This window comes from Sarcophilus harrisii, chromosome 2, assembly GCF_902635505.1.
Source record: "Sarcophilus harrisii chromosome 2, mSarHar1.11, whole genome shotgun sequence".
NCBI classification, from domain to species: Eukaryota; Metazoa; Chordata; class Mammalia; order Dasyuromorphia; family Dasyuridae; genus Sarcophilus; species Sarcophilus harrisii.
Window position 1 is genome coordinate 86970127 of NC_045427.1, and position 27989 is coordinate 86998115.

Below are 27989 nucleotides of genomic sequence, written 5' to 3' on the forward strand. Positions count from 1 at the left end.
TCAAGGGCCTGGAATATGATATTCAAAGGTTAAGGAACTCGGTATGCAACCAAAAATAACTTATCCAACCAGAATGAGCATCTTTTCCAGGAAGAAGATGGTCATTCAACGAAATAGTTAATTTCACCTATTTTTGGTGAAAACCAGAACTTAATAAGAAGTGATGATCTGCAAATATAGAACTCAAGAAAACCTAAAAGGTAAAAAGAAATCTTGGAACTATATTTGTGCTAAAGATGTATAAAAAATACATGTATACTTTGTTCTAGAAATTAGAGGTGGAAAGGACATTGTATCAGAAAAGGGTAAAGTGGGGGTACTATATCTCACAAAGAGGCAAAGGAAGCCTATTATATCTGAGAGAAAGAATGGAGGGGGATGAATATAGTGGGTATTTTACTGCCATAAGAATTGACTTTAAGAGAAAAATTTTACACATATTCAAGATGGAAACTTCTCCCATCCATTGAAAAGTGAGAAGGAAAAGTGAAAAGGGAAGGAATAAGCTAAGCAGAAGGGATACAGAAACTGTGAGGAAAGGAGTAAGAAAGGGGAGGACCCCAAGGTGGGGAGGAGGGATACTAAAAGGAGGGCTGGAGAAGCAAGTGGTGCCCAAAGTTTAATATGGAAGGAGGGTAGGGGAAAGAAGGAGAAAAGCATAAATAGGGGTAACAAGATGGCAAGTAATACAGAATTGGTAATTTTAACCATAAATGTGAATAGGTAAACCCCTAAAAGAGGAAGGATTAGCAGAATGGATTAAAAGCCAGAATCCTACAATATGTTGTTTACAGGAAACACACCTGAAGCAGGGAGATACATGCAGAATAAAGGTAAAAAGATTGGAGCAAAATCTACTATGCTTCAGGTGAAGTCAAAAAGTAGGTAGCCATCCTGATCTCAGATCACAAAACAAAATTGATCTAATTAAAAGAGATAAGAAGGGCACCATATTTTGCTAAAGGGCAGCATAAAAATGAAGCAAATCAATATTAAATATATATAACCCCAAGTGGTGTAGCATCTAAATTTAAAAGAGAAATTAAGAGAGCTGCAAGAAGAAATAGATAGCAAAACCATAATAGTGGGAGATCCCAACCTTGCACTCTAGAATTAGATAAATCAAACCACAAAAAAATAAGAAAGAAGTCAAAGAGGTAAATAGAATACAGAAAAGTTAGATATGATAGACCCTGGAGAAACGAAATGGAAACAGAAAGGAGTACACTTTTTCAGCAGTTCATGGAACCTATAAAAACAGACCATATATTAGGACAAAAACCCTCAAACTCAAATGCAGTAAGGCAGAAATAGTAAATGCATCCTTTCAGATCAATGATGCAATAAAAATTAACCAACAAAAAGCCAGGGAAAGTAGACCAAAAATAATTGAAACTAAATAACTTACTAAAGAATGATTGGGTGAAGCAGCAAATCATAGACATAATTAATAACTTCACCCAAGAAAATGACAATAATGAGACATCATATCAAAATGTGTGGAATGCAGCCAAAGCGGTAATAAGGGGAAATTTCATATCTCTAGAGGCTTACTTGCATAAAGTAGAGAAAGAGAAGGTCAACGAATTGGGCTTGCAATTAAAAATGCTACAAAAGGAACAAATTAAAAATCCCCAGTCAAACACTAAACTTGAAATTCTAAAAATAAAAGGAGAGATCAATAAAATTGAAAGTAAAAAAACTATTGAATTAATTAATAAACCAAGAGTTGGTTCTAAGAAAAACCAACAAAATAGACAAACCCTTAGTAAATCTGATTAAAAAAAGGAAAGAGGAAAATCAAATTGTTAGTCTTAAAAATGAAAAGGGAGAACTCACCACTAATAAAGAAGAAATTAGAGCAATAATTAGGAATTACTTTGCCCAACTTTATGGCAATAAATTCGACAACTTAAATGAAATGGGAAAATACCTTCAAAATATAGCTTGCCCAGATTAACAGAGGAAGAAGTAAATATCCTAAATATCCCATCTTAGAAAAAGAAATAGAACAGCTATTAACCAACTCCCAAGAAAAAATCCCAGGACCAGATGGATTTCATTGAATTCTACCAAACATTTAAAGAACAATTAACCCAATGCATATAAACTATTTGAAAATAGGGACTGAAGGAGTCCTACCAAACTCCTTTTACAACACAGACATGGTACTGATACCTAAACCAGATAGGCTGAAAACAGAGAAAGAAAATTATAGACCAATCTCCCTATTGAATATTGATGCTAAAATCTGAAATAAAATATTAGCAAAAAGATTACAGAAAATCATTCCTAGGATAATACACTATGACCAAGTAGGATTTATACCAGGAATGCAGGCTGGTTCAATATTAGAAAACTATTAGCATAATTGACTATACAATAAACAAACCAACAAAACCATATGATCATCTCAATAGATGCAGAAAAGCATTTGATAAAATCCAACATCCATTCCTAATAAATACACTTGAGAGATAGGAATAAATGGACTTTTTCTTAAAATAGTCAGGAGCATATATTTAAAACCATCAGTAAGATATATGCAATGGGGAAAACTGAATCTTTCCCCGTAAGATCTGAGTGAAGCAAGGTTGCCCACTGTCACCATTATTATTCAATATTGTATTAGAAACACTAGCCTCGGCAATAAGAGTCGAGAAAGAGATTAAAGGAATTAGAATAGGCAGTGAGGAAACCAAATTATCACTCTTTGCAGATGATATTATGGTATACTTAGAGAACCCTAGAGATTCTACAAAAAAGCTATTAGAAATAATCCATAACGTTAGCAAAGCTGCAGGTTATAAAATAAATCCCCATAAATCCTCAGGATTTTTATACATCACCAACAAAATCCAACAGCAAGCGATACAAAGAGAAATTCCATTCAGAATAACTGTCGACAGCATAAAATATTTGGGAATCTATCTACCAAGGAAAGTCAGGAATTATGTGAGCTAAATTACAAAAAACTTTCCACACAAATAAAGTCAGACTTAAACAACTGGAAAAATATCAAGTGCTCCTGGATAGGTCGAGTGAATATAATAAAAATGACAATACCTAAACTAATCTATTTATTTAGTGCTATACCAATCAGATTCCAAGAAAATATTTTAATGATCTAGAAAAATAATAACAAAATTCATATGGAAAATAAAAGGTCAAGAATCTCAAAAGAATTAATGAAAAAAAAAATCAAATGAAGGTGGCCTAGCTGTACCTGATCTAAAACTATATTATAAAGCAGCAGTCACCAAAACCATTTGGTATTGGCTAAGAAATAGATCAGTTGATCAGTGGAACAGGTTAGGTTCACAAGACAGAATAGTCAACTATATCAATTTAGTGTTTGACAAACCCAAAGATCCTAACTTTTGGGATAAGAATTCATTATTTGACAAAAACTGCTGGGATAACTGGAAATTAGTATGAGAATTAGGCAATGGACCCACATTTAACAATTATACCAAGATAAGATCAAAATGGGTCCAAGATTAGACATAAAGAACAAGATTATAAACAAATTGAGGAAATAGGAGAGTTTATCTTCAGACTTGTGGAGGAGGAAGAAATTTGTGACTAAAGATTAACTAGAGACCATTATTGATCACAAAATAGAAAATTTTGATTACATCAATTAAAAGCTTCTGACAAACAAAACTAATGTAAAGAAGATTAGAAGGGAAGCAACAAACTGGGAAAACATCTTCACAGTTAAAGGTTCTGATAAGGCCCTCATTTCCAAAATATATAGAGAACTGACCTAATTTATAAAGAAACCAAGCCATTCTCCAATTGATAAATGGTCAAAGGATATGGAACAGACAATTTTCAGATGATGAAATTGAAATTATTACCACTATATGAAAGAGTGTTCCAAATCACTATTGATCAGAGAAATGCAAATTAAGACAACTCTGAGATACTACTACACACCTGTCAGATTGGCTAAGATGAAGGAAAATGATGATGATTGTTGAGGGATGCAGAAAAACTGGGACACTGATACATTGTTGGGGAGTTGAAAATCCAACCATTCTGGAGAGCAATCTGGAATTATGCCCAAAAAGACAAACTGTGCATACCCTTTGATCCACAGTGTTTCTACTGGGCTTATACCCCAAGGAGATACTAAAGAAGGGAAAGGACCAGTATGTGCCAAAATGTTTGTGGCAGCCCTGTTTGTAGTGGCTAGAAGCTGGAAACTGAGTGATGCCTAATAATTGAGAATGGTTGAAACTGTGGTATATGAATGTTATGGAATATTATTGTTCTGTAAGAAATGACCAGCAGGATGAATACAGAGAGGCTTGGAGAGAATTAATGAACTGATGCTATGAAATGAGCAGAACCAAGAGATCTAATACGCCAAAACAGATACTGTATGAAGATGTAATCTGATGGAAGTGGATTTTGACAAAGAGACCTAATTCAGTTTCAATTGATCAATGATGGACAGAAGCAGCTACACCCAAAGAAAAAACACTGGGAAATGAATGTAAACTGTTTGCATTTTTGTTTTTCTTCCCGGGTTATTTTTACCTTCTGAATCTAATTCTCCCTGTGCAACAAGAAAACTGTTTGGATCTGCACACCTATATTGTATCTAGGATATACTACGACATATTCAACATATATAGGACTGCTTGTCATCTAGGGGAAGGGTGGAGGGTGGGAAGGAAAAATCGGAACAGAAGCGAGTGCAAGGGATAATGTTGTAAAAAAATTACCCTGGCATGGATTCTGTCAATAAAAAGTTACTATAATAAAATAAAGAAATAAAGAAATAAAATAAAGAAATTAGTGCTGAAAATGTAGATTGGCAGTTTGTTGTAGAGATATAATAATTGAATCCATGGGAGCAGAAGAGATTAACCAAAAAAAAAAAAAAAAAAAAAAGGGCACTGAAAGAGAAGAAGAATCAACACAAATGCTCAAGGTACAGTTGCAGTAAAAGACCAGAAGATGGGAGAACATTATCATAGGTCAGGGAAAAGAGACTATCCAGAAAAAGCAGTATATATCAAGTGATCAACAGTTTTGAAAGATGTCAATAGATTAATGCTTGAGAGATTATGGAAAAGGTCTCAATTCAGCAGTGAAGTGATTACGAATAAGCTTGAGAAAAATTTAAATAGAATCATATGGTCAGAAGTCAAATTACAAAAGGCCAAAAAACAACCAGTAAAAAAGTGAGAGCAGAAATATATTACTGAATTTGCCTCTGGGAATTGGGAGCTGTAATAGAGGATGGCAGAAATCACATGAAGGATTTTGAAAGGAAGTACAATCCACGCACATTTGTCAGCAGAAGGAAAAGATATAGAGATATGAAATAGAGATGAAGAAAGAGGTTATCAGATAGCTTCAATTTTCTCAGTAAAATGAGGGGTAAAGACAGAAAAGGTTTAGAACAGTGGCCGTAGGGAGTGACTGAAAGTGAAAGTAAGAGTACAACATAGATTTGTTCACCAAACTTCAGAATATCAGAAGTAGAATGTAAACCTCTCAAGTTTAAAAACAGCATGATCATTTCAAAATAAAATAGGCAGTAAAACTTAGGGAGTTTATAGGTCATTACTTTACCTATATATGATACAGGTTGAAAATAGTAATACTTTCAAAAAGGATTTGTATACATTCATAAATGGCAAGCTATTTTTATAAGGTAGGAAAGTTTTAGAATAGACCTTTGCAGTTAATATGGAAGTTAACCATATTATATGAAGAATACAAAACTGGAGTTCTGATGTCTTATAATTTTCTTACGTTCAAGATGTTGAAAAATGTTACAGATTTCTTTTAATCAAAAAAAAAAAAAAAAATCGGGCAGCTGGATGGTGCAGTGGATAGAGCACTAGCCCTGAATTCAGGAGGACCTCAGTTCAAATTTGGTCTCAGACACTTAATGCTTCCTAGCTGCATGATCCTGGGCAAGTCACTTAATCTCAATTGCTTCCAGCAAAAAAAAAAAAAAAAAAAAAAAAAAAAATCATTGATTGATACATTAACAGTTATTGTGAAAAGAAAAATGTGACATTTACTTAGATTTCACTAAAGAATTTATGAAAATTAGGGAAAAAAAAGAATTCAAACAAGTTCAGCTCAATGCCATAAACATTTATTAAATAACTATGAGGTGCACCAGGGGATATAAACATGAATAAGACCCAGGAAATAGCCACAAGGAACTCTGAAACTAGTGTTAAATTAAACAAAAAAGTTAATTCTATATGAAGAATACATTAACTAAATTTATTTATCCAGCATTTCCCACTACTGCATATCATAAATGCTCCAAGCTACTTGGGCCTGTCTCCTTACTGTTTCATGAACATGCTAGGATCATTTCTATTAAGGTGCCTGTGGTCTAATTATCCTTCCCTTTGCATTTTTAACCAAATACTACCTCACTCCGAGAGCTGGAATGGACACAATCCTCCCACCCAATAGACAAGGAAACTAAAGTTTAGGAGATAAAGTGACTTGCTCAAAAACCAAACAGGTAGAGGTGACCTGGGTCCTCTGATTCTAGCCCAATGCTTCCATTGCACCCCACTAAGATCAACTTCCTTTTTCAAGCTTTCTATCATCTACTGTGATCTACTAATCATCTGAACTTATTCCAATTATAACTTGTATCACACAATTTGGCCTATAATTAATTACATAAAATTTTAGTGCAGTGTCATTTTAATAGCTGAAAATTTCACTAGGACTCTTTGAGCTATATGTTAGCATCTTTCCATGTATTATCTTACTTTTACAAATGGATTCTAATGCCCTGGTGAGTAGGATATTTAATTATTCTCCTCAAGCTATGCATATCATAAGTATTCAATAAGTTTGCTGATTGATGAAGTGAAACACTTGCAAACACAGAATAATCTTCATATCCCTTTTTCTTTTCCGATAAGACTACTTTAACATCAGAATTTCTTTTGAAGAAATTGAATGTCAAACTATTATACATTTTAGCCCAACTTTTTTAGAGATTAAAGAACACATTTCCACATAAGAAAAAGACAAATCTTACATTCTAGTCTCCTGTTGTGAAGGGTTATGATTTAGAATTTGAAGGAATCTTGGGATCACCTGCTCTAATTTCTACATTTTAAAGCCTGGGTGATCACAGCTTTCCTGGGAGTATCCTATGTCACATAAGAAATAAGCAATAGTCAGGATTTGAATCCCAATCCAGTGTTATTTCCTACATATCCCTAAAAAAGAAGTTAAATAAATCTACACAAAACATTTTATTTTACTCATTGCACTTTAAGATTTTAGAAAATGTTGTAATATAGGTACAATATTTAATTGACATATGCTATAGCTTCAAAAATGATGCTATGTGTATATAAATAAACAAATAATTATAACTTACCCATTTTTGGTGAAAACTCGTAGCCATGCTTTAATATTTGGTCCTAATAAACACAGACAAGGTAATGTGGTAAAAGTTGACAAAAGAACAGCAAATAAAAATGTTTCCAGCATCAACCTAGGGGAAAAAAAAAAAATCAAAAAACCATGATAAAACATTTCCAGAAATTATAAGTCCTCTGCATAAAATTAGTAATCATTAAAATAGGCCACCTTTACAAAAATCAAAATTTTTTTGAGCAAATTGAAGAACCACTTCTTGCCCCTGGCTCTAGTTCTTCCATTGAACCTTCCAGAACCCCAGATGCTGCCATAAAAACTGGACTCTAAGTAGCACTTCTGCACTTGACATTCACCTGACACTAAAATCTCAGAGACATTTCTATGCTGCAAGTGGATCTCCTGTGTTGTCTTCCCCATTTAAAGAAGGTGAGATTCTTAAGAAAAGGACCCACAGTGCGAAATACATAGTAAGCACTTGACAAAAGTGACTTTCACTTAATCTACCAAAGCAGTTTAGGATATTAGGACATCATGCCCATACAACTGTCAAATATATGTGTATAGGAATGATTCACTCTAATCAGATTATCAGCAAGTTGCAAAAGTATACTTTGGAAAGCTATTTCTAAGAATGAAAATTTGTAGATATGTGACTATCCTAAAATAACTTTTGGTATGCTTTGGCCTCCATTGATAACAAAATTATGATTATTAATATTTCAATAACTAAACAGAAGCCATAATGAAAAATGGAAAAAATTTAATGAAATTTAAGTGTGCATTCCAGATGAATCATTTTCCTTGACCTCTATTCAACCTCATTTCTCACATACAATCTTTCTTTCTCCATACTTATTCACATCCATTCCAAAAAAATCTTTAGCAAACTTGAGACTAGTTTCCTAATTGATGGCCCTTTTATCCTATTCAGGACTCAATTTTCTTTTTAGAGTTAATTAATAGTATGTCATCAAATTACTTAAGGAAAGGGCTAGGCTTCCCTCATTGTCACTTAACTGGCCCTTTATAAGGCAGGCAGGTAAGCCTAGCTTAAGTAGCAAGGCATCCTAAAGTTGAGATAAAAGGTAGAAGGTGCCAGACAAGACAAATCCCCACTATTACGCTGCCCTCAAGCACAGAAATAGAGACAGCACAGGACCCTGAACGTAAGAGACTCGAAAATAGCAGCATCTCACAAACCATCAGATCTGCATCTAATCTCCCTTTCCCCCCCTCACAAACAGCTATCACTGAGGAAATATCCCTGTGAGGGGACCCAATTTACTCCTCCTCACCAGCAGTAACAATAGCTGACCAATTGTTACCAAAAGAGAGGCCTCTGAGGGCGGCAATGCTTCCTGATCCCCCCAGTTCTGCTTCCAGTTCAGCCTTCACAGTCATCATCTGGTAAAACAACTTCTGTGGAAGAGCAGCCAGTCATAGCCAGCTGCTCACCAATCGCCACACACAGGGCAGGCAAGTCAGTCCAGCCAAAAGAGAAAGATACCCTGAGGGAGAGACCAGAAGCACCACCACCTTGCCAACAGTCTCCCAACACCTGGATAGAGACAGCTCATATGGCTGAACCCAGGAGCCCAGTGCTTATAGCCATCATCTTGGGGGAAAATTCTGGAGAGACACAGCCACTGACGACCCAGAAAGAAAGGTTCTCACCACCAAAGTCCTCAGAACTGCGAAACAGTTGAACATCGAAAACTAGCGGGGTTTTGTCAGTGGAAATGAAATTAGGAAGAGCACTTACTATTTGCTTTGTGGATCTGCATAAAAGACTTGGGATTTTGCATCTTAAATCTTCCCTATGTATTGTCTTTCCCATTAAGAAGGGGGACCTCCTTTCTATTTATTTCCATGAGGCTTTGCACATAGTAAGCATTTTCATAAATGCTTCATTCATTCATCAAATAACCAAATTATTATTTAAGCTTAAAATTACTAAAAGGTAAACTTTAAGTGAACACAGAATACAAAACAATTTATTAATTTATGTTTTAATTCAGAAATTGGAATTATTCTAAAAAGGATTCAAGACTTACTTTTTTAGCTAAAAAAGGTTCATGAAGGCAATTAATTATGTAAATAAAATTATAAAAGCTCTATTTAGCATGCAACATAGTTTACAGGTTCTTTAGGTGTGTTTACTCAGATTCAATGTGATAAGTATAAATTATTCTTTGGCATTTAATATTTTTGCAGATTATCTAAATATCTCAACAAAGCAAGATTTAAGAAATTATCACTCAGAAATGAACTCAAAAACATCAAATAAACATAATTATCTGGCCACTTCCTTAAGGAAAAGTAAAATGACAACACTGACCTTTGATCTGTTAATAGAGACCACTATTAAGATACAAATGTTACATACCTAGTCATCTAGTGGATCTTCTTTAACCACAAGCATTTTCTAAGGTTCATCTTAGATTGTAAATTAGTTGCCAAAGAAAAAATTCATGTGACATAAGTTAGTAAATTAAGACTTACTCTATTAGCGGTGCTCCATACAGAACAATGATTGCATGATAGAGTAGGCATGATATAAAAAAGTAGACACAAGATTTCAGAAGTCTGGATATCTAAAAAAAACCACACACACACAAAAAACACCCTTTGAAGGTAGTATTATTACAAAGATATCAAATTCATCATTTTATTTATATCTAATAACCTTAGCACATCAAAAAGTGAGGTGGTGCAATGAATGGCGTACTAGATCTGATTCAAGGAAACCTGAATTCAAATCTAGCCTCTGATGAGGACTAATCATGTGACCTTGGGCAGGTCATTTTACCAGTCTCCTCAATTGTAAAATGAGGATAATAATAACAACACAAACCTCCCAAGGCTGCTGTAAGGATCAAAAAAAAAAAAAAAAAAAAAAGAGAGAGAGAGAGAAATGATAACAGTAAGGCACTTAAATAGGAGCTGGCACACAATAAATGTCAGCTATTGTTATTATTGTGATGATCAAATGAGATAATACTTGTAAAGAGCTTAGCATAGTGCCTGGAACATAGTAAGCTCAACAACAAGCTTAATATTTCCTCCTTTCCCCTTGAAAATAAATACAGGGGGAAAAAAAAGTTGTGAAATATCTTGACCTTCTATAGAATATACTTACAGTCAAAATACTGTTCCATACACAATAATTACAGAACAGTGGTGTCAAACCTGTTTCCAAACCCTGGAATCCTAGGCTGCAGCATATAGTGCTAGAACACTGTTCATATGAAAGCAATATTAAAGGCCATAAATTATTTTTTGATTACTATATAGTAAGTGCTATGTGGTTTACATTTAAAGGAATATTGACATGTTAAAGTCTGCAAGCACTTTACACGTATTTCATTTGATTTACAATCCTGGGAGATGGGTTTTTTTGGACACAAGAGGAATGAAAACTCAGAAAAGTTAAAATAATTTGCCCATTGTCACACTGCTGATAAATGTCTAAGGCAAGTTTCAAAGCTTATGTTCAAAATTTGACGTCTAGCACTCTACTCAGCTTGCCATACTGTTTCTACTTTATAAAATCTTGATGAGAAAGCAACATGTTATCTTGGAAAGAGCACAGTTATTGTAGAATCAGAAAACAGATTCAAATCCTGCCTTGGTTATTTACTTCTTCTGTGACCGTGGGCAAATCATCCTACCTTTCCAAATCTTGATTTCTTCATTATAAAACAAGAGTTTGGACTAAGTTAACTCTAACTAACACACACACACTTTTCCATTAGATGATTGATCAGAGACAGATTACAGGTTTATGCATTAGAAGCTAGAAGAAACTTCATATAAACTTATTGTAGACTACAAGAAAATTCATTAATTTACATCTTTATGATTTCAAAAATCATTAAATGATCATGATACTGTGATCTAATTCAACTCACATTTTTTTTAATCAGAGAAATTTAGACCCAGGATATTAAGTGAGTTGCCCAAAGTTCTACCAATGGAAAATGGAAAAAAAAAGTGACCTTTCATTTTCACATCATTGCCCACCAGGCCTCCCTCCCAACAATTAGGGAACCAGATAAATGTAATGATTTTTAAATAGAAGAAAATAACAAAACACCTGGAGAAACTTTGTACTTAAAATGTAGTAAGTAAAGAACCAACAGAACAATAGAATTTATCTTACATAAATGTATATTCAGAAATTGACCATCTAAATATTAGCCAACATGCCTACAACCTGTCCAAATAAAGCTTAATTTTTTAAAAACACATTAGATTTTAAAATAAGGCAACTTAAAATTTCCTTTAAGCTCCCAAAGTAATACAAATTGCATCAGAAGACATATCAATTTATTATTGCAATATTTAATTTCCTATACTATAGTGATTTAACCAGTTCCATCAAGACAGATTTAAAAACCTGCAAGCCAACTACTTTTTAGTCATCTTTACTAGTGACTTAAGATTATACTTATAAGTCCAAGAATTAATTCATATTGCACAACTCCTCACAAAATATAAAAAAAGACAGTCCTCCCTTGCAATAAGTAGCTCCTCTTTAGAAAAAAATTTTTTTTTTAATATGAACCTTTACAACCAGATGAAATCATCTGGGTGTAAAAAAAACTCTCTGGTCATTGATAACTATAATTTATTGTCTTTAGTTGCCTAGAGCATGGACAAATTAAATGACTTGCCCAGTCACTAAGGATATATCAGAAGTAAGATCTTTCTTATTCCAAGATCAATCCTTTATGCTATATTTTCTAAATATAGACTATTTAAATATTTCTAAAAATATAGGCAAATGAAATAAGAATATAAGTCAAAAATGGATGGAAGGAGCAGCAGCCTTCATGAAGTACTAGCCCCCTATACAACAATTGTGAGTACATGGCAAGTCAGATGCCACTGAATTTAAAAGGAGATTTGATTAACAACAGCTGCTAATTCACTGTTGACAGAATTTAGAAAGTTCTGTATTAATTTTCTCTCACAACTACACTTTTTTCCTCAAAAGAGACACTTCCCCAAAATCAGTTATTGTCAAGTAAGTCTTACCTTATGTGAAATTGAGCTTCTCTTAGAAGATGGATTTGGTTTTATTAGCAAATATAATACTACATTGACAATGGTTACACATACAGAACAGATACACATCCATGTCAAGTGTGTTTCCAAGACTGAGAAGTCCTCCAAGAATAAAGATGGAGTGAAGGTAGTTAGAATAATAGAAAATACACAGAAAAGATGAGCATAAAACAGTCTCTTGATATCTGTATCTTTCATGGTGCTTCCTGGAAGGTGTACCCACTGAAAAGCAAATTGAATTTTATGAAAGACTAACACATTAACAATAAGCTCTATTTGTGCTAAACATTTCAAATTTTAAAACAAGGAACTTTAACTTAAAGCAACTTTAGAATAGTAAATACATTTTAGAACACAAATTTTATCGGTAAATTTTATCATAGATTCAAATATGTTATTAACTCCAATAGCGTTATATCTTCTGCTCACATTTAATCTTTTTACCCATCTTGGTCTTCTACCTCTACAACCCAAACCATTTGCTATCTTGACACCAGAGGTATCAAATTCAGGAATGATGCCTAAATTATATTAAAATATAATTGGAAAATGTTTAACAAAATAAAACACAGAAATGTGAACTTGTGGTTTTCTAGGTCAATATTTAGTCTGTAGGAATCCTTCTCTTTTTTGAGCATGACATGGCTTTTTGTGACTGCCTGCTCTTTTGCCTTTACATTGGCTGTTTTCCAAATCTGGAATGCTCTCCCTCTTAACATTCAAAGCTACTTTTTAGCTGAAAACCTACTTTAGCTGAAAACCAACAGCTATAGGGACTTTGGCCTCTAAAGTTACCTTGGAACTACTCTGTAAGTAACTTGTATGTTCTTTTTTATTTACCTGTGGTCTCCATTAAAATGTAAGCTCCTTGAGGGCAGAGACTGGTTTTTATTATTGCTTTTTCCTTTGTATTTTTTTTTTTTTTTTTTTTTTGCTGAGGTAATTGGGGTTAAGTAACTTGCCTAGGGTCATACAGCTAGGAAGTGTTAAGTATCTGAGATCGCATTTGAACTCAGGTCCCCCCTGACTTCAGAGCTGGTGCTCTCTATCCACTGAGCCAGCTAGCTATCCCGTTTGTATTATTAATGTTAAGGACAGGGTCTCCCACACATATTCAATAAATGCTCACCCGGTAGGCAAATTGATTATATTAAAAGTCTAGTACTAATAACTGTTTTGTGAAAAATCAAAAAAAGCTCTTGTGGAAGTTAAGTCAAACATTTATTAAGTGCCTACTATATGCATGGCACTAGGTCTATCTAATTTCATTATGGTCATATGCCAAAGATAAGAGAGGTTCATTTACAAAGGATTATAAAATGTATCAGCCTACTGTAGCACTGGCCACAGCTAAAATCAAAGCTTTGTACTGGAAATATAATTTCTGCCAAAATTGTTACTGTTTCTTACCTTTGCTAACATTACTATACTATGATATCTTATTTACAACTTTTATCAAATGCCAACTGGAACGACAAAGACCTTCAAAACAAAGCATGGGACTGATAAAACCTGGAATGCTTAATCATGTCATTCTGAACCAAGGAACTCCAATTTCCTACAACTCAACAAGCATTAATTATCTATGTACCAGGCACTTTGCTAAGCACTAGGGATACAAAAAAAGGTAAAAACAGTGCCTTTAAGAATCTCACAACCTAATGGGGGAGACAAACAAATAACAACGTACATATACAGACTATACAGGACAAATTGAAGATCTTAAAGACAAGGCAGTAGCACTAAAAAGAAAAAGCAAAGGCTTTTCTTAGAAGTAGAATTTTAACTGAGCCTTGAAGGAAGCCAGAGAGTCCTAGAAGGCAGAGAGGAGAGAATTGCAGGCATGAAAGGCAGAGCGAGAGACTGATAGTCCCTAGGTACCAATCATACTAAGTTTGAGGCTAAAGAACCTCTATTGTTATTAAATTATTAAAAATAATAGCAAGCACGAATATAGCTTTAAGTTTGCAAAACGTCTCAAATTTTGTCTAATTTTATCCTCATAACCCCGGGAGGTAAGTTTTATTATGTTATCTCCATTCTAGAAAGGAGCAAACCGACCCGGATTTAGTGACATTCTTGATAAATGCTAAGACAAATTTGAATCCGGGTCTTCCAGACCTGGCCGTCTCCAATCTATCACTGCCGCAACAGATAAAGCCAAACAGCGGAAAGGGATCAGAGCGGACGGAGATAAGCGTTAACAGAATGGGGACTGCATATAGGCAAAGGGCTGTTTTCGACTCCTATTTGACATTTATTTAATGCGAGACCTTAGACATAAAAACTTTTCACATCCAGAGCCCGCAAAGCCGCGGAGCTGGTCAAGATCCTCCAGGTCCAAAACTAGGATCCCGCAAGAGCAAGGAGAAACTAGCAAAAGTTTCTCCCAAATCTCGCTCTACTTTGGAAAGTAAATAAGATATTGTGGTATTGTAATGTTAGCAAAGGTAAGAAACAGTAACAATGTTGGCAGAAATTATGTTTCCAGTGCAAAGCTTTGATTCTAGCTGCAGCCAGTGCTACTGTAGGCGGATACATTGTATAATCCTTTGTAAATGAACCTCTCTTATCTCTGGCATATGACCATAATGAAATTAGACCGACCCAGTGCCGTGCATATAGTAGGCGATCGTTCCCACTCCCAGGGGAGTATCGGTCCCGGAGGCGCAAGGTCTGGCTCTCAGGTCTGTGACAGGGTGTCATTCCTCTGGCCCGGGGCAGCCCCGTCATCCCAGAAGCAGGAGAGAAAGGGGAAGAAGTGAGGGCAGTAAGGAGAAGAGGGAACCCCAAAGAGGTAGCCTGGAGTGGGAGGGGCAGCAAGCGGGGGCTCCCATTAGAGAGGCAGGGCCCGACTTGAAGAGTGTGGTGACCCCCTCCCCCCCAGCCCCAGATTCTCCATTCTAGCTTACCTAAATCTCGGGCCGAGGAGAAGTGGGTGGGAGATGAGGGAAAAGTCAACACCTGAGACCGAGCTCCCGCCCTCCTCGGCTCTCAGGTGCGACTGGCAGGCGCGCGTTACGCGCAGGCGCACACACGTGCACGCGCGCGTAAGCTTTCTCGGTAATGGATGGGAAGCTTCAGCAGCCAATCGGAGAGAGAGAGAGAGAGAGAGAGAGAGAGAGAGAGAGAGAGAGAGAGAGAGAGAGGCCGGAAAGAGGAGACAAACCCCGCCCTCTTTCCCATCACCGCTCCTCCTGCGGCGCTCCAGGTGTAGGGTGAAATTACAAAGACGGAAGTAAATCTCTTGTGACCCGGAAGGAGGGACTCGGCTGAAGAACTGTTTACATTTCGGAGAAACCTGTGCCTTGGGGAGAGTAGTGAAGCCGGCCTGGTCCTTGTGACAGAATGGTTTGCGAAAAATGTGAGTAAGGAGACTTGGCGCCCCCGGGTATTGGGGGAGGGGCAGAGGAGAAAGAGGGGACAGATAAAAGCGCGACCCCTCTCTCCGCTTCAGCCCCCCCCCCTTCCCCTTTCTCTGATCCTCTCCCTCTTCTTTGCGATGTCAGCACGTCCCCCTTTAACCTCCTTTTCCACCTCTTTCCCCCGCTTGAGGCCGGAGCCTGATGTCGCCTCTGAATCCACACTGCTGCTCGATTATCTTTCGTCGGTCGCCAGCTCACAAGCCTGCTGTCAGCCCCCCAGTGTCACCAGCGCCTGAATCCCATACTAATGTATACACTCAAAAGGATCCTAGGCTTAGAGTCTCTCATTTTACAGAGGAGAAAACTGAAGCCCCAGATAATTAATTTGGCCAAGACCTTGGAAGTAGTGACAGAACAAGGATTTAAAGGGAGGTTTTTTTGACTTGAAGTCCATCGGGGGCCGGGCCGGCCTTCCCCACAGCACCGAGTTGACTGGCTCCTGTGCCCTGTATCCAGATTTATGTTCAATGACTGTTATTTCCATCACACCCTGAAATCTCTTGAGCCCAGATTAGAAAGTTGATTTTTTTTTAAATCCTCCAAACTTATAAATTGATCCATTTTTGAATTGATCATTAGCTTCTCTTTAAAAAAAAAAAAAAAATCACTCAGGCTGATCTCTTCCTGAACCCCAAAATATGACTTTGTCATGACCAGGTTTCATCTATCCTTTTCTCTCTGTCAGGTCCTGCCCAAGGTCTAGTTTAATTCCCCTTCGTTGTAGACCCACTATGATCTTTCAACTTCTATAATAATCAAATTGTTATGCCCCAGTTCTCTTTAACTGTTCTGACTTGGTTTCCCTGAACTAGTTTCCTTTGTCTCAGTTTCCTTAACTGTTCTGTCAAATCCCCTTAGTCGTAAAAACCCACTCTGGTCCATTAAGATTGGGAACCGTTTACTCTAAGGTTATAAACTGCTAGCAAGATAAACAAGAGAGCAGAACTCCTGACCCTTCCCTGTTCTCAAGAATTTACAATATCCCTCTAAAATATTCCAAGATTCCTCACTGACATCTTTATCTCTGGGTATTCAGACATCCTGTCTCTGGGCTTTTAGGATTTATGGTCTCCCCCCCCCCCCAACCTGATAGAAGTTCTCCTCCCCCCCCATTCGTGGTTCTTTGTCTTTAGAGAATATTTAAGAGGTTGGCTTTCTCCTATTCATTGCTAGAAGAACCTGGCTATGCAGCAGTCTGGATTCTTTGAAATGACAGTCTCCCCGGCCCTGGGACCAACATGGATTCCTTGGTCCTAGTATATCTTTATCTGATTGGATAATTTGAGACGAGAGTCCTGTCCAGTCAATTATACTTTCCAATTAATAAACTATTGAAAACTCTCTAAGCTCTCTCCTGCCTCAGTTTCTCCGGCATTACAAAATAATCTCTAATAATCCAAAATGATGATTCTAACATTTATTTGACATTTAATTACTTTCTAATTAACATTATATATATGAATTTATGCATACGTTGATATGTGCATATGTAGGTCTATGTATAATTAGGGATGAGATTATAAACTCTTTAAGAATGATGATCATAAAGTCCTTAAGAAATTGGACTATTCTCATTTTTTTATTCTTCACAATGTGCCCATTGTAGGCAGCTAATCAGTCCATCTATAAGTATTTGCAAAACACCTTTTATGTGCCAGGCAATCTGCTAAAACATTGGGGATACAAAGAAAGGCAAAAGACAGCGCTTTCAAGTAACTCTATGTGCAAAGCAGCTTTATACAATCAAGAAAGATGCAAGATAAATTGGAGGTAATCAACAGGCACTAGTATTAAGGGGAACCAGGAAAGGCTTCCTGAATAAAATGAACTATTATTCAGGACTTGGACCTGGAGGCAAAGATGGGGAGAGCATTCGCAGCATGGGATCACATTGTATGAGGACCCACTGGGAGGTCAGTGCCACTGGATCACGGAGTAGGGGGAAGGGAAACGGGAATAAGGTATAAGAAGACTGGAAAGGAAGGAGGGGCCGGTTGTGAAGAGCTTTGAATGCCAGAGGAGTGTATGTGTGGTTCTGGAGGTTATAAGAGCTGTTGGGGTTTATGGAATGGTAAATGAAGTGGACAGATCTGCCTAAAAGGCAGATCGTTTTTCAGCTGAGTGGAGGGTGGGGGGCACTTGTGACAGGGATACCAACTAGTGGGCTAATACAGTGCTCCAGGTTTGAGGTGGTGAAGATCTGTATCAGAGTGACAGCGTCAGAGAGAAGAAGAGGATATGTATGAATGATGTTAGAGATAAAATCAATAGTACTTGGCAACAGATTGGGTATAAGGGGATAGTGTGGGGGCAAAATAAGGAGCTCAGGATAACATAGATAACATCTAACCCCCTTAATCTGATGATTTCTTCTGGGATGCTGAGGGTGTGCTGGCCAGGGAAATAATGTATCTCCAGATCTGAGACCAGAGCTGAGGGGACTAGTGATAGTATGTTTAGTAGAAATAGGGAAATTTAGAAAGAAGGAAAAATGAGTTCCATTTTAGACATGTTGCGTTTGAGATATTTATAAGATATCCACTTTAAAATATCTAATAATTAATTGGAGATTATAAAGTGGGAGGTCAGGAAAAAAGTTAGTGCTGGAAAATTAGATCTGAAAATCACCACCATAGAGATGATGATCATTGAGTCCATGGGATTGGGTAAGATTATTAAGAGAAATGGTATAGAAGGATAAGAAAAGAGGGTTTCAGGACAGATCGTGAGACAACCCATTATATTTTGAGCTATCTCCAGTTCTTGGGATTTTTTCCTTCCCACAGAGTTTAGCTTTGCTTTGTTCATCAGCTCCTGAGTAGAAGCAGATGATGGGAGTGATCCAAGGTCAAAGCAAACATGCTGTGATTGGCAAAAATAAGAAAGGTGCCAGGGAATGGCGTCAAAGAGAATACTGTAGAATTAAACTAGTTCATCAAAGTGGAGTCACAATGGGGAAGAAATGAAAATATAGCTAGTGGATACATATAGTAATGGATGACCTAGGGAAGAACTGAGGAATTGATGTGTCAGACTAGATGCAGAATGGGGTTTGAATGATTATAATCTAACCTTCAGAATTAGTGGGAGAAGGATATGACTAGTGAGAGTTTTTTTTAATTTTGGAATGAAGTTCAGGGGCATTTTCCAGAGAGGTTTGACCTCATCATGAAATCTGAGTGAGTGTGTGCCCGAAGTAGTTCAGGTGAGGAGACAAGAGCTGGGAAGCTGAAGGAATTGTGTACTCCTCCCTCCTCCCCTCTCCTCAGGAGACCTGACAGGAAGTAGATTAGAATGGCATTTTCTCTCCTTTCTACAAAGGCAAGAAAATGGCCTTTCACTTTTTCCCCAAAAAAGGGAGGAGACTAGGCTGGAGCCCCGATGCCATGATATGGCACTCAGCAAATATTTGCTGAATCAATATTATTATATTCTTGTTTCATCCGATTTAATAGCTATAAGAGTATGATTTTGTTTCCCACAGAAATAAGAGTGTAGGGGAAATGGAATAAGAGCTTATCAGAGACAGCTTGTCAGATAAATTAAGTTGTTGTCTGTGACTTCAGCTCAATTTTTCTCTTCTTTTCCCCACCATACTCTCTCCCTTTGAAGCATTCTAAGTAAACATTTTTTTCCTCTTCCTCCCTTCTTAGGATATGGCACTCTTTGTCTACCAACTTTCTCCTTTACTAAATTACACAGGTATTTGGGGAAGATAATGATAAAGTGAAAGGCAGGCCTTATCCTCAATTGGCTGCCTTTCAACTGGAGGAGATGTGGAAATAGAGAAGTAATGACACTTATAAAACAATACATTGTGTGTAGTTGGGTTAACTAGTTTTTAAATCCCTTTCTGGCCTCATTTGTTTTTATGTGCATCCAGTACAGTTTCGTGCATATAATAACACCAAATATAGTGATTTGAAAGTATATTGCTCAACATAATCCTGTAAAATGGTTAGTTACTGTAAGTACTTTCCCATTTTACAAATGAGGAAATTGAGCTTTAGAGAAGTAATAATTAATTTTTTTTTTAATGTGATTGTTTTGGGTCTTAGTTTCACTTTTCAAACTTTACATTGTTTTCATCTATATTTTCATTTGATTTGCCAGTATTGCACATTTTTGTCACTTGATGGCGCCAAAAAGGCAAAATAGAAAACTTTTTAAATGTGTGCAATGTTTATAAAGAAGTCTTAGACTAATATTTCTACACATGAGTTTGCTTACAATTAAGTTATTTTATCTTTAAAGTTAAATTTCATAACTCTGAGTGAGGTAAATTATCCCTCATTTCTAAGTAATCATTGAGTGAGGGAGAGGAGGTGAATTTCCACAATTACAAAACTAAATTAGACCTAGCTTCTACCCTAGTATTTTCCTTTTTACAAATATACTAGACACTGGGTACCAAATGAATCTTTTAACACTGTGATGTATTAACTGTAACAGAACTATTGCCCCTCATTTTGAGGTTCACTGCCTTTTATTGAGTTGTTCCCTAACATGTAGTTCTCTTTGGCTGCTCTGAATATTATAAGGCAGGACCCTAGACCATTGCCTTCTGAGCCTAACTGGGCTTAATTTTAACCTAATTGGAATTATTTTAATGCAATGTTAATTTTTTTCTATAAAAGTTCTTAACCTTCTAGAAGCTGTTTCACTAGTCTTCAGCTCAGAAGTATCTTCTAGAAGTAAAGATAAGATCAGTCATATCCATAACTTAAGAGGATCACCAGGAAGAAATTTGTAATGACACATATACCTTTCTTTTTGGAGCTTGATTCTGGCCATATGGAGTCTTTTCTTGATCACTTCAATTGCTATTATCTGCCTTCCCAAATTGCCTTGTCTTTGTAGTCATTCAACTTATATTTATATATGTCCTTATTGTTTTCCCCATTAAAATGCAAGTTCCTTGAGACTAGCTATTGTTTCATTCTTTATATCCTTGTCTCCAGCACTTAGCACAGTACCTGGCACATGCTTGTTGATGATGTCCTTTTTGACAGGGAAAAAACCCTACGAATCCAGCCCCTGGATATGATTTATACTACACAATGTTGCAGTGGAAGGAGAAATCACAAGATTGGATTTCAGTCCCACTTTTGATACTTGCTCATTGCCTGACTCAGCAGGTGCCTTAATGAATTTGTGCCTCAGTTTCCTATCTCCAGATTAGTGACAATAAAACTTGCATTATCTCTCTTCTGCTTCTCCTCCTACCTATCAGACCACTTCTCAGTTTCATTTGCTGGACCCTCTTCCAGGTCCCATCCTCTCACCACAGATGTCCCTCAGGACTCAGTCCTGACTCCTCTCTATGCTGCTTCACTTGTGATCTCACTTGCTTCCATGGACTTAATTACCATCTACAAAGATCAAGACTATAAAACAAGCACACCTCACAGGGTGCTTGCTGGGAATGCCCTTAGATAACATTAAAGCACTGTTCAGATGTGATTGCTGATACGCTATAATTATCAAAATTTACTTCTGAATGTGGATGGGATTTGTGCTCACAGATTATTACCTCAGTTTTGTAAACTCAGGGACAGGTAAGGCAGAATGCCTAGTGTCACTCAGCGAGTCTTTGGTATTGTCAGAAATAAACTTCTGTGCTCTGTCCTACAGGTCTTGACATTAAATTATATAATAATTGAACTATAATTAAAAGTGGCCTACTTTGAGATTTCTGTTATCCTCATTTGTCTCTAAGCTGTAGCCTTTATAGGTGGCCCATGGAGTGAGGGAGTGTGGACCAGGCCCAGAAGCAGTACAAGGCAGTTGCTTGGCCTAGCAAGGCTTGAACGCTGAGCCTTTCAGGAGTACAAGTTCCTAAGGAGAGAAACGAGGGGCTAGGACTTGAGGGAGTAGGTCTTTATCAGGAATGCCCCTGATTTGCTGTGCTAGACTTGACCCAGACTAGCTCTGGGGCTTCTTCCTAATCATAGCCTTCAGAAAAGGGTCCACACTTTCTTGGCCTTCTTGGCTATTTTTAGTTCTGTGGTCTCAGGAGTCAGGTGAACCATCTACACGAATAGTTGACAACAAGAGCCATTTAAAGCATCTGGAACTATTTTTGGACTGAAAGTCTGGGTGAGTGGACATTGGTGTGGGAGGTAGCTCAAGCTCATGACTACGGTGTGGGTGTTTTGTTTTATTTTGTTTTTCTTCAGTAAATTAGGCAGCAGCTTCATCTTTCGGGGGAAAGAATAGCCTAGACTTTCTCTCCTCTCACTCCTTAACCCCTTATAATCCAGCTTCCAGCCTTAACATTCCCCAGCCTGCTCTCTCTAGTTACCAGTGACCTCTCTGTTGCCAAATCCAATGGCTTTTTCTCAATTCTCATTCTCCTTGACCTTTCACCTTCAATAAGCTTTCTCACTCAGACTTTGACCTTTGACACAGTTGATCACTCTCCTCAACTTTATACTTTCTTTCCTTCAGGTTTTCAGGACAATACTCTCTCCTGCTTCTCCTCCCACCTATCAGACTACTCCTCAGTTTCATTTGCTGGACCCTCTTCCAGGTCCCATCCTCTCACCACAGATGTCCCTCAGGACTCAGTCCTGATTCCTCTCTATGCTGCTTCACTTGTGATCTCACTTGTTCCCATGGACTTAATTACCATCTACAAAGATCAAGACTATAAAACAAAGAATTAGGCCAAACTAGGAAACTGAATCATAGTCTGTCTCCTCAGGCAAGCAAGTCTTGGGGACAGCTTCATTGCTTTTTAGAGAAAAACTAACTTAGCTTATATAACAGGCTCCTTACTCCTACTTAGTTTGGGGGAGTATTAAAGACCAACTCCCACTGGAAGAGTCTCTTCTAGAGAAAAGGCTTCTCTTAAACACTAGAAAATGGACAGAATGTGAGAGGAAGTGATCTAGGGTGAAGGAGAATTTGTTAACACAGAGGAGGGGTTCTTGAAGGGCAAAATGGAAGGGAAGGGGAAAGAGGATAGAACCGAAGAGTGGGTGAAGGATGAGCTAGATAGGATTAGTGGGGAGAAATGAATGAGAGGGTTTTGTTTTATTAGACAGCTACTTTAAATCACTGGGATTAACAAAAAGATCATAAAAAAGTGGAAAGGACTCACATGTTTATTGCATTCCTTTTTGTGATAGCAAGGAACTAGAAAGTGAGTGGATTCCCATCATTTGGGTAATGGCTGAAAAAGTTTTATGGTATATGAATGTTATGGAATATTATTGTTCTATAAGGAACAATCAGCAGGATGATTACAAAAAGGCCTGGAGAGACTTAGCATGAACTGATGCTAAGTGAAGTGAGTAGAACTAGGAGATAATTCTACAAAACAAGATTATGTTATGATCAATTCTGATGGACATGGCTCTTTTCAGGAGTGAGATGATTCAGACCAATTCCAATAGACTTGTGATGAAGAGAGCCATCTATCCAGAAAAAGGACTTTGGGAACTGAGTGTGGATCACAACATGGTGTTTTCACTGTTTTTGTTGTGGTTTGCTTGTTTCTCTCTCTCTCTCTCTCTCTCTCTCTCTCTCTCTTTTTTTTTTTTTTTTTTTTGATCTGATTTTTCTTGTGCAGCATGATAAATGTGGAAATATGTTTAGAAGAATTGCACATGTTTAACCTATATTGGATTACTTGCCATCTGAGGAAGAGGGGTTGGGGGAAGGGAGGGAGAAAAATTTGAAACACAAAGTTTTACAAGGTAAATGTTGAAAACTATCTTTGTGTGTATTTTGAAAATAAAAAAACTATGATTAAAAAAAATCAAGATTAGGACAAAAGAGGAGATAGGAGTTTAATATCCATAAAATAGGATTATCAGTTAAATGGGGTGCCTGTCCTACCAGATCCTATAATGATGGGAGGCTAGAATCAAAAGAAATAGTTTGCCCCCTTTATGGCTCATTCTTCTTCAAAGAAGTTAAAGTGGGAGAAGGGCAGCAGGGAGTTTTTGATAGCAAATGAATTAGTAAGTGCCAGGTGTAGCTGGAGTAAACTGAATTCACAGTACTAGGTCCAAGGCATTTGTGGTATTGTAGGGATAAAGGGCAAAAGACTAACATGTCATCTGCAATTGTTAATGACCATGAGCGTCACTGGATAGTATATATACAGTTTTTGCCTTTTAGGTTTACTTATAACAATAAAAATTTCCTTATAATATCCCTTGCAATTCTATGAATTATTATACTAGAAGTCAAACTATATACCTAATATTGCTGTATACACAATTGTGAAAGACCTATATTTATAATACATGTTATTCTTGTCTTTCTTAATTGGTGCTATTGCTTTTTACTGTAGTATGCCCTTCTTTATTACTGAGAATCCTAGTACAATGGTGTCGAAACTAAATATAAGTGGGGGGCCACTAAATCATAACATAAAGATCTCTGTAAGCCACATATTGACTTGATTTAAAATGTAAAATTATCTCTGTTTTATGTATTTTATTTATTTTGTTAACTATTTCCCAGTTACATTTTAATCTTTTTGGGGGCAGTACTTAAGAATGTTGTGAGCCACATGAAGCTGTGTTTGATGCCTCTGTCCTAGAACCAAGGCTATTGTTATTTCACTTTATTCTTTTAAAGATAGTAATTTGTGCTAGGTAACAGACCCACATTTCCTCACTCTCCTTTGTTTTTATAAAAGGTGAAAAGAAACTTGGTACTGTTATTACTCCGGATACTTGGAAAGATGGAGCAAGGAATACTACAGGTACTGCACCTTTGAAAAAATACTCTAAATGCTGATTCTGCTAACATATGATTCAACCATTTTCAATAATGTATTCTACATTTACAGTGTAGACAGTATCTTGCAGAGAATATAATAGCTTTTTAAAAATTCATTGAATATTTGAATATAGTTTTCCTTGACAATTCTGTGGTATCATTCACCTATCTCAATTAAAACATAGGATTCAATCTATTAGGAGGTTCAGTGGAATGTATCATCCTTCTATTTTTGAAATGCAGAGTATAAAGCTAGAACGAGAAGCTATTAAGGAATTTTATTTCCTCTCAGTTTTTTGGCTTGATTTCATTTATTTAGAATAGTGCATCTTCTGACAGGTCAGATGAGTTGTTATTTCATGGAACAATATTATGAGTAGAGTGTAACCTCCTATGAAGCAAAGAGTACCAATGGGAAAAGGTCAGTAAAATAAGACCCTCTCTGATATTTCATAATTGTGTGATTATTTGCAGGTTGCTTAAGCTCTAAACTTCATGTTTTCTCATATTCAAGTTGAGATGTAACACTTTAGACTCGACTTTTATAAGAGTGTATCAAAGATTGTACTTTGAAAAACTCAAAAGCTCTATAAAAATTAGTTAGCCTTGATTTTCCAGTTTGCTTATTGTTTGATTGAAAAAAGTAACCTCAATTAAAACATGGAATTTAATTTTATTAGAAAAACCACTTGAAGTAGTTGTTTATTGAATGAATGAAAACTTTTATTTATTGTAATTATATATTTATGGAGCACACAAAATGTTTCGCACTCTGCTAGATCTCTGGCTTCACAGAATTAAGTTAAATGTGGCATCATTCCTCAAGTGCTTTCTAACATACAAAAAGTACAAATGGCATTTTTCCACAAATTTTTTAACTTCATAAATAAAATCATTCAAGAGGTCTCTTAAAATTTGACTTTTAAATCAGGTTTTGGGGTTTTTTTCCATGAAGGTTATTTGACATATGGCAAGATTTCAAAAAATAAACTTTTTAATTGATTGTGTTGATATTATATAATGAACTAGAAAATATTTCTATTTTGTTCATGCATAGAAAGTGGTGGAAGAAAATTAAATGAAAACAAGGCTTTGACTTCAAAGAAAGCAAGGTAAGTAGGAGAATCTTATTAGAAATACAAAGGAAATTTTCATTACTCCTAATATTAAGCTATTGAGTGCAAATCTGATAAACATTTATGACAAAGGTATTTCTAGCATATAAGTCCATATTGGGAATAGGAAAATCCTGCTACTTAATGCCACTTGTTTGTTGGTATACTTGTTGGTGCCAAATGCAGGGACCTATCATCACTTACATATTATTTATATGTTATATATATTTATATTCATATATATATGTGTGTGTGTTATTTATGTGTTATATTCCTATTTATATGTTATGTTCCTGTTCAGGAAACATTATACAGGAAGTTTAGTATGAGGTTCTTCTGCATATCAGTATCAGCATACATATATCTTATTTTGCTCTGTTTTTCCCCCATCCAGATTTGACCCATATGGAAAGAATAAGTTCTCCACTTGCAGAATTTGTAAAAGTTCTGTACATCAGCCAGGTTCTCATTACTGTCAAGGCTGTGCTTACAAAAAGGGTACGTTTGTTTTATTCTTGTCTTATGTTTGTAGGAAACTTTATGTCTACAATCAGGACTGATTGGATGAAAGGAACATATCCATTAATAAACATTGATACCTCATTTTTTTTTTCAAAAATCAATAAAATCTAACTTAGAATTTGGACATAGCTAAAATTCTATGTTTTCTTATTTTCATTCTGATATATAAAGCTTCATAATCTTCAGAATTTCCCAAAAGAAACCAAACAGCTGCTGTTATGACAGAGACTGATGACATGATGCATGCCTTATTTTCTTTTATTTCAGGCATCTGCTCAATGTGTGGGAAAAAGGTTTTGGATACCAAGAACTACAAGCAAACATCTGTTTAGTTACACTGATTGATTGACTTTCTGGTTTCCACTTTTATATTTCTATATAACTTTAATTTTCTGCCATATGTTTTCCAACCTATACAACTTGTACATACTAGTTTTAAAACAATATTTCAAGGCAAATAATTAACATTAGACCAACATTAAGAGTTTTCCTCTTTCAAGAAACTCTGCATAATGTAAAGTAAAATATAACTACTATCTATAATTGATAACATCTTACTAGGCTTAATAGGGAAGATTTAATGAAAACTTTTTTCCAATTCTTTATGCACTTTGTACTTAGCATATTTAGTTAAATCATTTCCCTCCTTTTTTCCTGTAGATATTTTTACTAAAGGGATGGGAATGTTAGAAGTTTGCTAATATTGCCTTGACAACAGTGAATCTGTTGTCAGATAACATTGGCAACTGTTGGCAGCCAAGTTCATCATTTATCTCCCATGACGGGATGCATAGCTCTTAGCAACAGCATCCTTTAGGTAGTAAGAAATTAAATGAGCAGATAACCCTTGAAATTTAAAAGGACTTTTACCAGAGACCATGGTAGCTAAGGTGGCTATTCTATTTACCCACCTACGAATTGGGCCATATTGGAGAGGATTTGAAAATTTTCGTTTTAAGATTCTAATTCCTACATAAAGAGGAAAGAATCCTTCTGTGGAATAGCAAAATTAGAATTAATACTTTAACTCTCTTCCTGAGTTTCTCTCATATCCCAGGAGATATACTCCAAATATAGCTCAGAAGTAGTTAGTGTTTCTCTGAATTCAGCCAGTATTAGGAAAGTCAGGAGATTCATGCCTGTCCATGTTGACTAGTATGGAGAGCCATCACTATTGTTTGTGGAAAACCCTAGAAGCAGAGATCCAATCTTCCTCCCTCTTCCCCTCAAAACAGCAATAACATGAATCCTGTAAATGATATGAAAGGATAAAAATTGCCAGAATTTTGTACATTATTGGCCCCTAAGTCTGATTGGATGTCAAGGAAGAATGTTTCTGCTGTACCTTCATAGGTTTGGGATCTCTGCTGTTGAAAGCAACTGCTTGTTGGGAGATAATTGTACAGCAAGATGGAAATCTTCTTTTCCTTTTAAAAGTTGGGATGTATGAGAAATATGTGAAATTGATAAGAGTTCTTTCAAGTGGCAGAATGTGGGGTATAAGTGCATTTTTATTTAAATTTTGGAATGATTATGAAAAGTAATTAAAGTTGTATTTGTCTTTCATTTGTTCAGTTTCTTTTATGTAACTTTTTTTTCAGGATTTATATTTATAATATTTCTTAGCTATGACTTTGTTGTGTGATAGGCAAGTTGGAAACATTTTCCCCAAATCATCTTTTTCAGATAATGGAAAACAATTTGAAAGTCAGGATTACAACAAATG

The 27989-nt window shown here is 36.2% G+C and overlaps 2 protein-coding genes across 2 annotated transcripts in view; one reads left to right on the forward strand and one right to left on the reverse strand.

Moving 5' to 3' along the window:
• The window catches only part of PIGF (phosphatidylinositol glycan anchor biosynthesis class F), a 41871-nt gene extending 26366 nt beyond the window's left edge, over positions 1–15505 (reverse strand). The window contains exons 1-4 of the mRNA XM_003758310.4: positions 15375–15505; positions 12433–12684; positions 9895–9986; positions 7391–7507 (exon numbers count right to left, since the gene is read on the reverse strand). Coding sequence (XP_003758358.1) covers positions 7391–7507; positions 9895–9986; positions 12433–12660 — 437 coding nt within the window. The 5' untranslated portion in view covers positions 12661–12684; positions 15375–15505. The remainder of the gene's footprint in view (positions 1–7390; positions 7508–9894; positions 9987–12432; positions 12685–15374) is intronic.
• A 100-nt stretch (positions 15506–15605) lies between these two features.
• On the forward strand, positions 15606–27829 carry CRIPT (CXXC repeat containing interactor of PDZ3 domain). The gene is made up of 5 exons (XM_031950428.1): positions 15606–15826; positions 24544–24609; positions 25684–25738; positions 26136–26239; positions 26531–27829. Exons 1-5 carry the CDS (start codon positions 15811–15813, stop codon positions 26593–26595), a joined length of 306 nt encoding a protein of 101 aa, XP_031806288.1. The 5' UTR covers positions 15606–15810; the 3' UTR covers positions 26596–27829.
• The last annotated feature ends 160 nt before the right edge of the window (positions 27830–27989 follow it).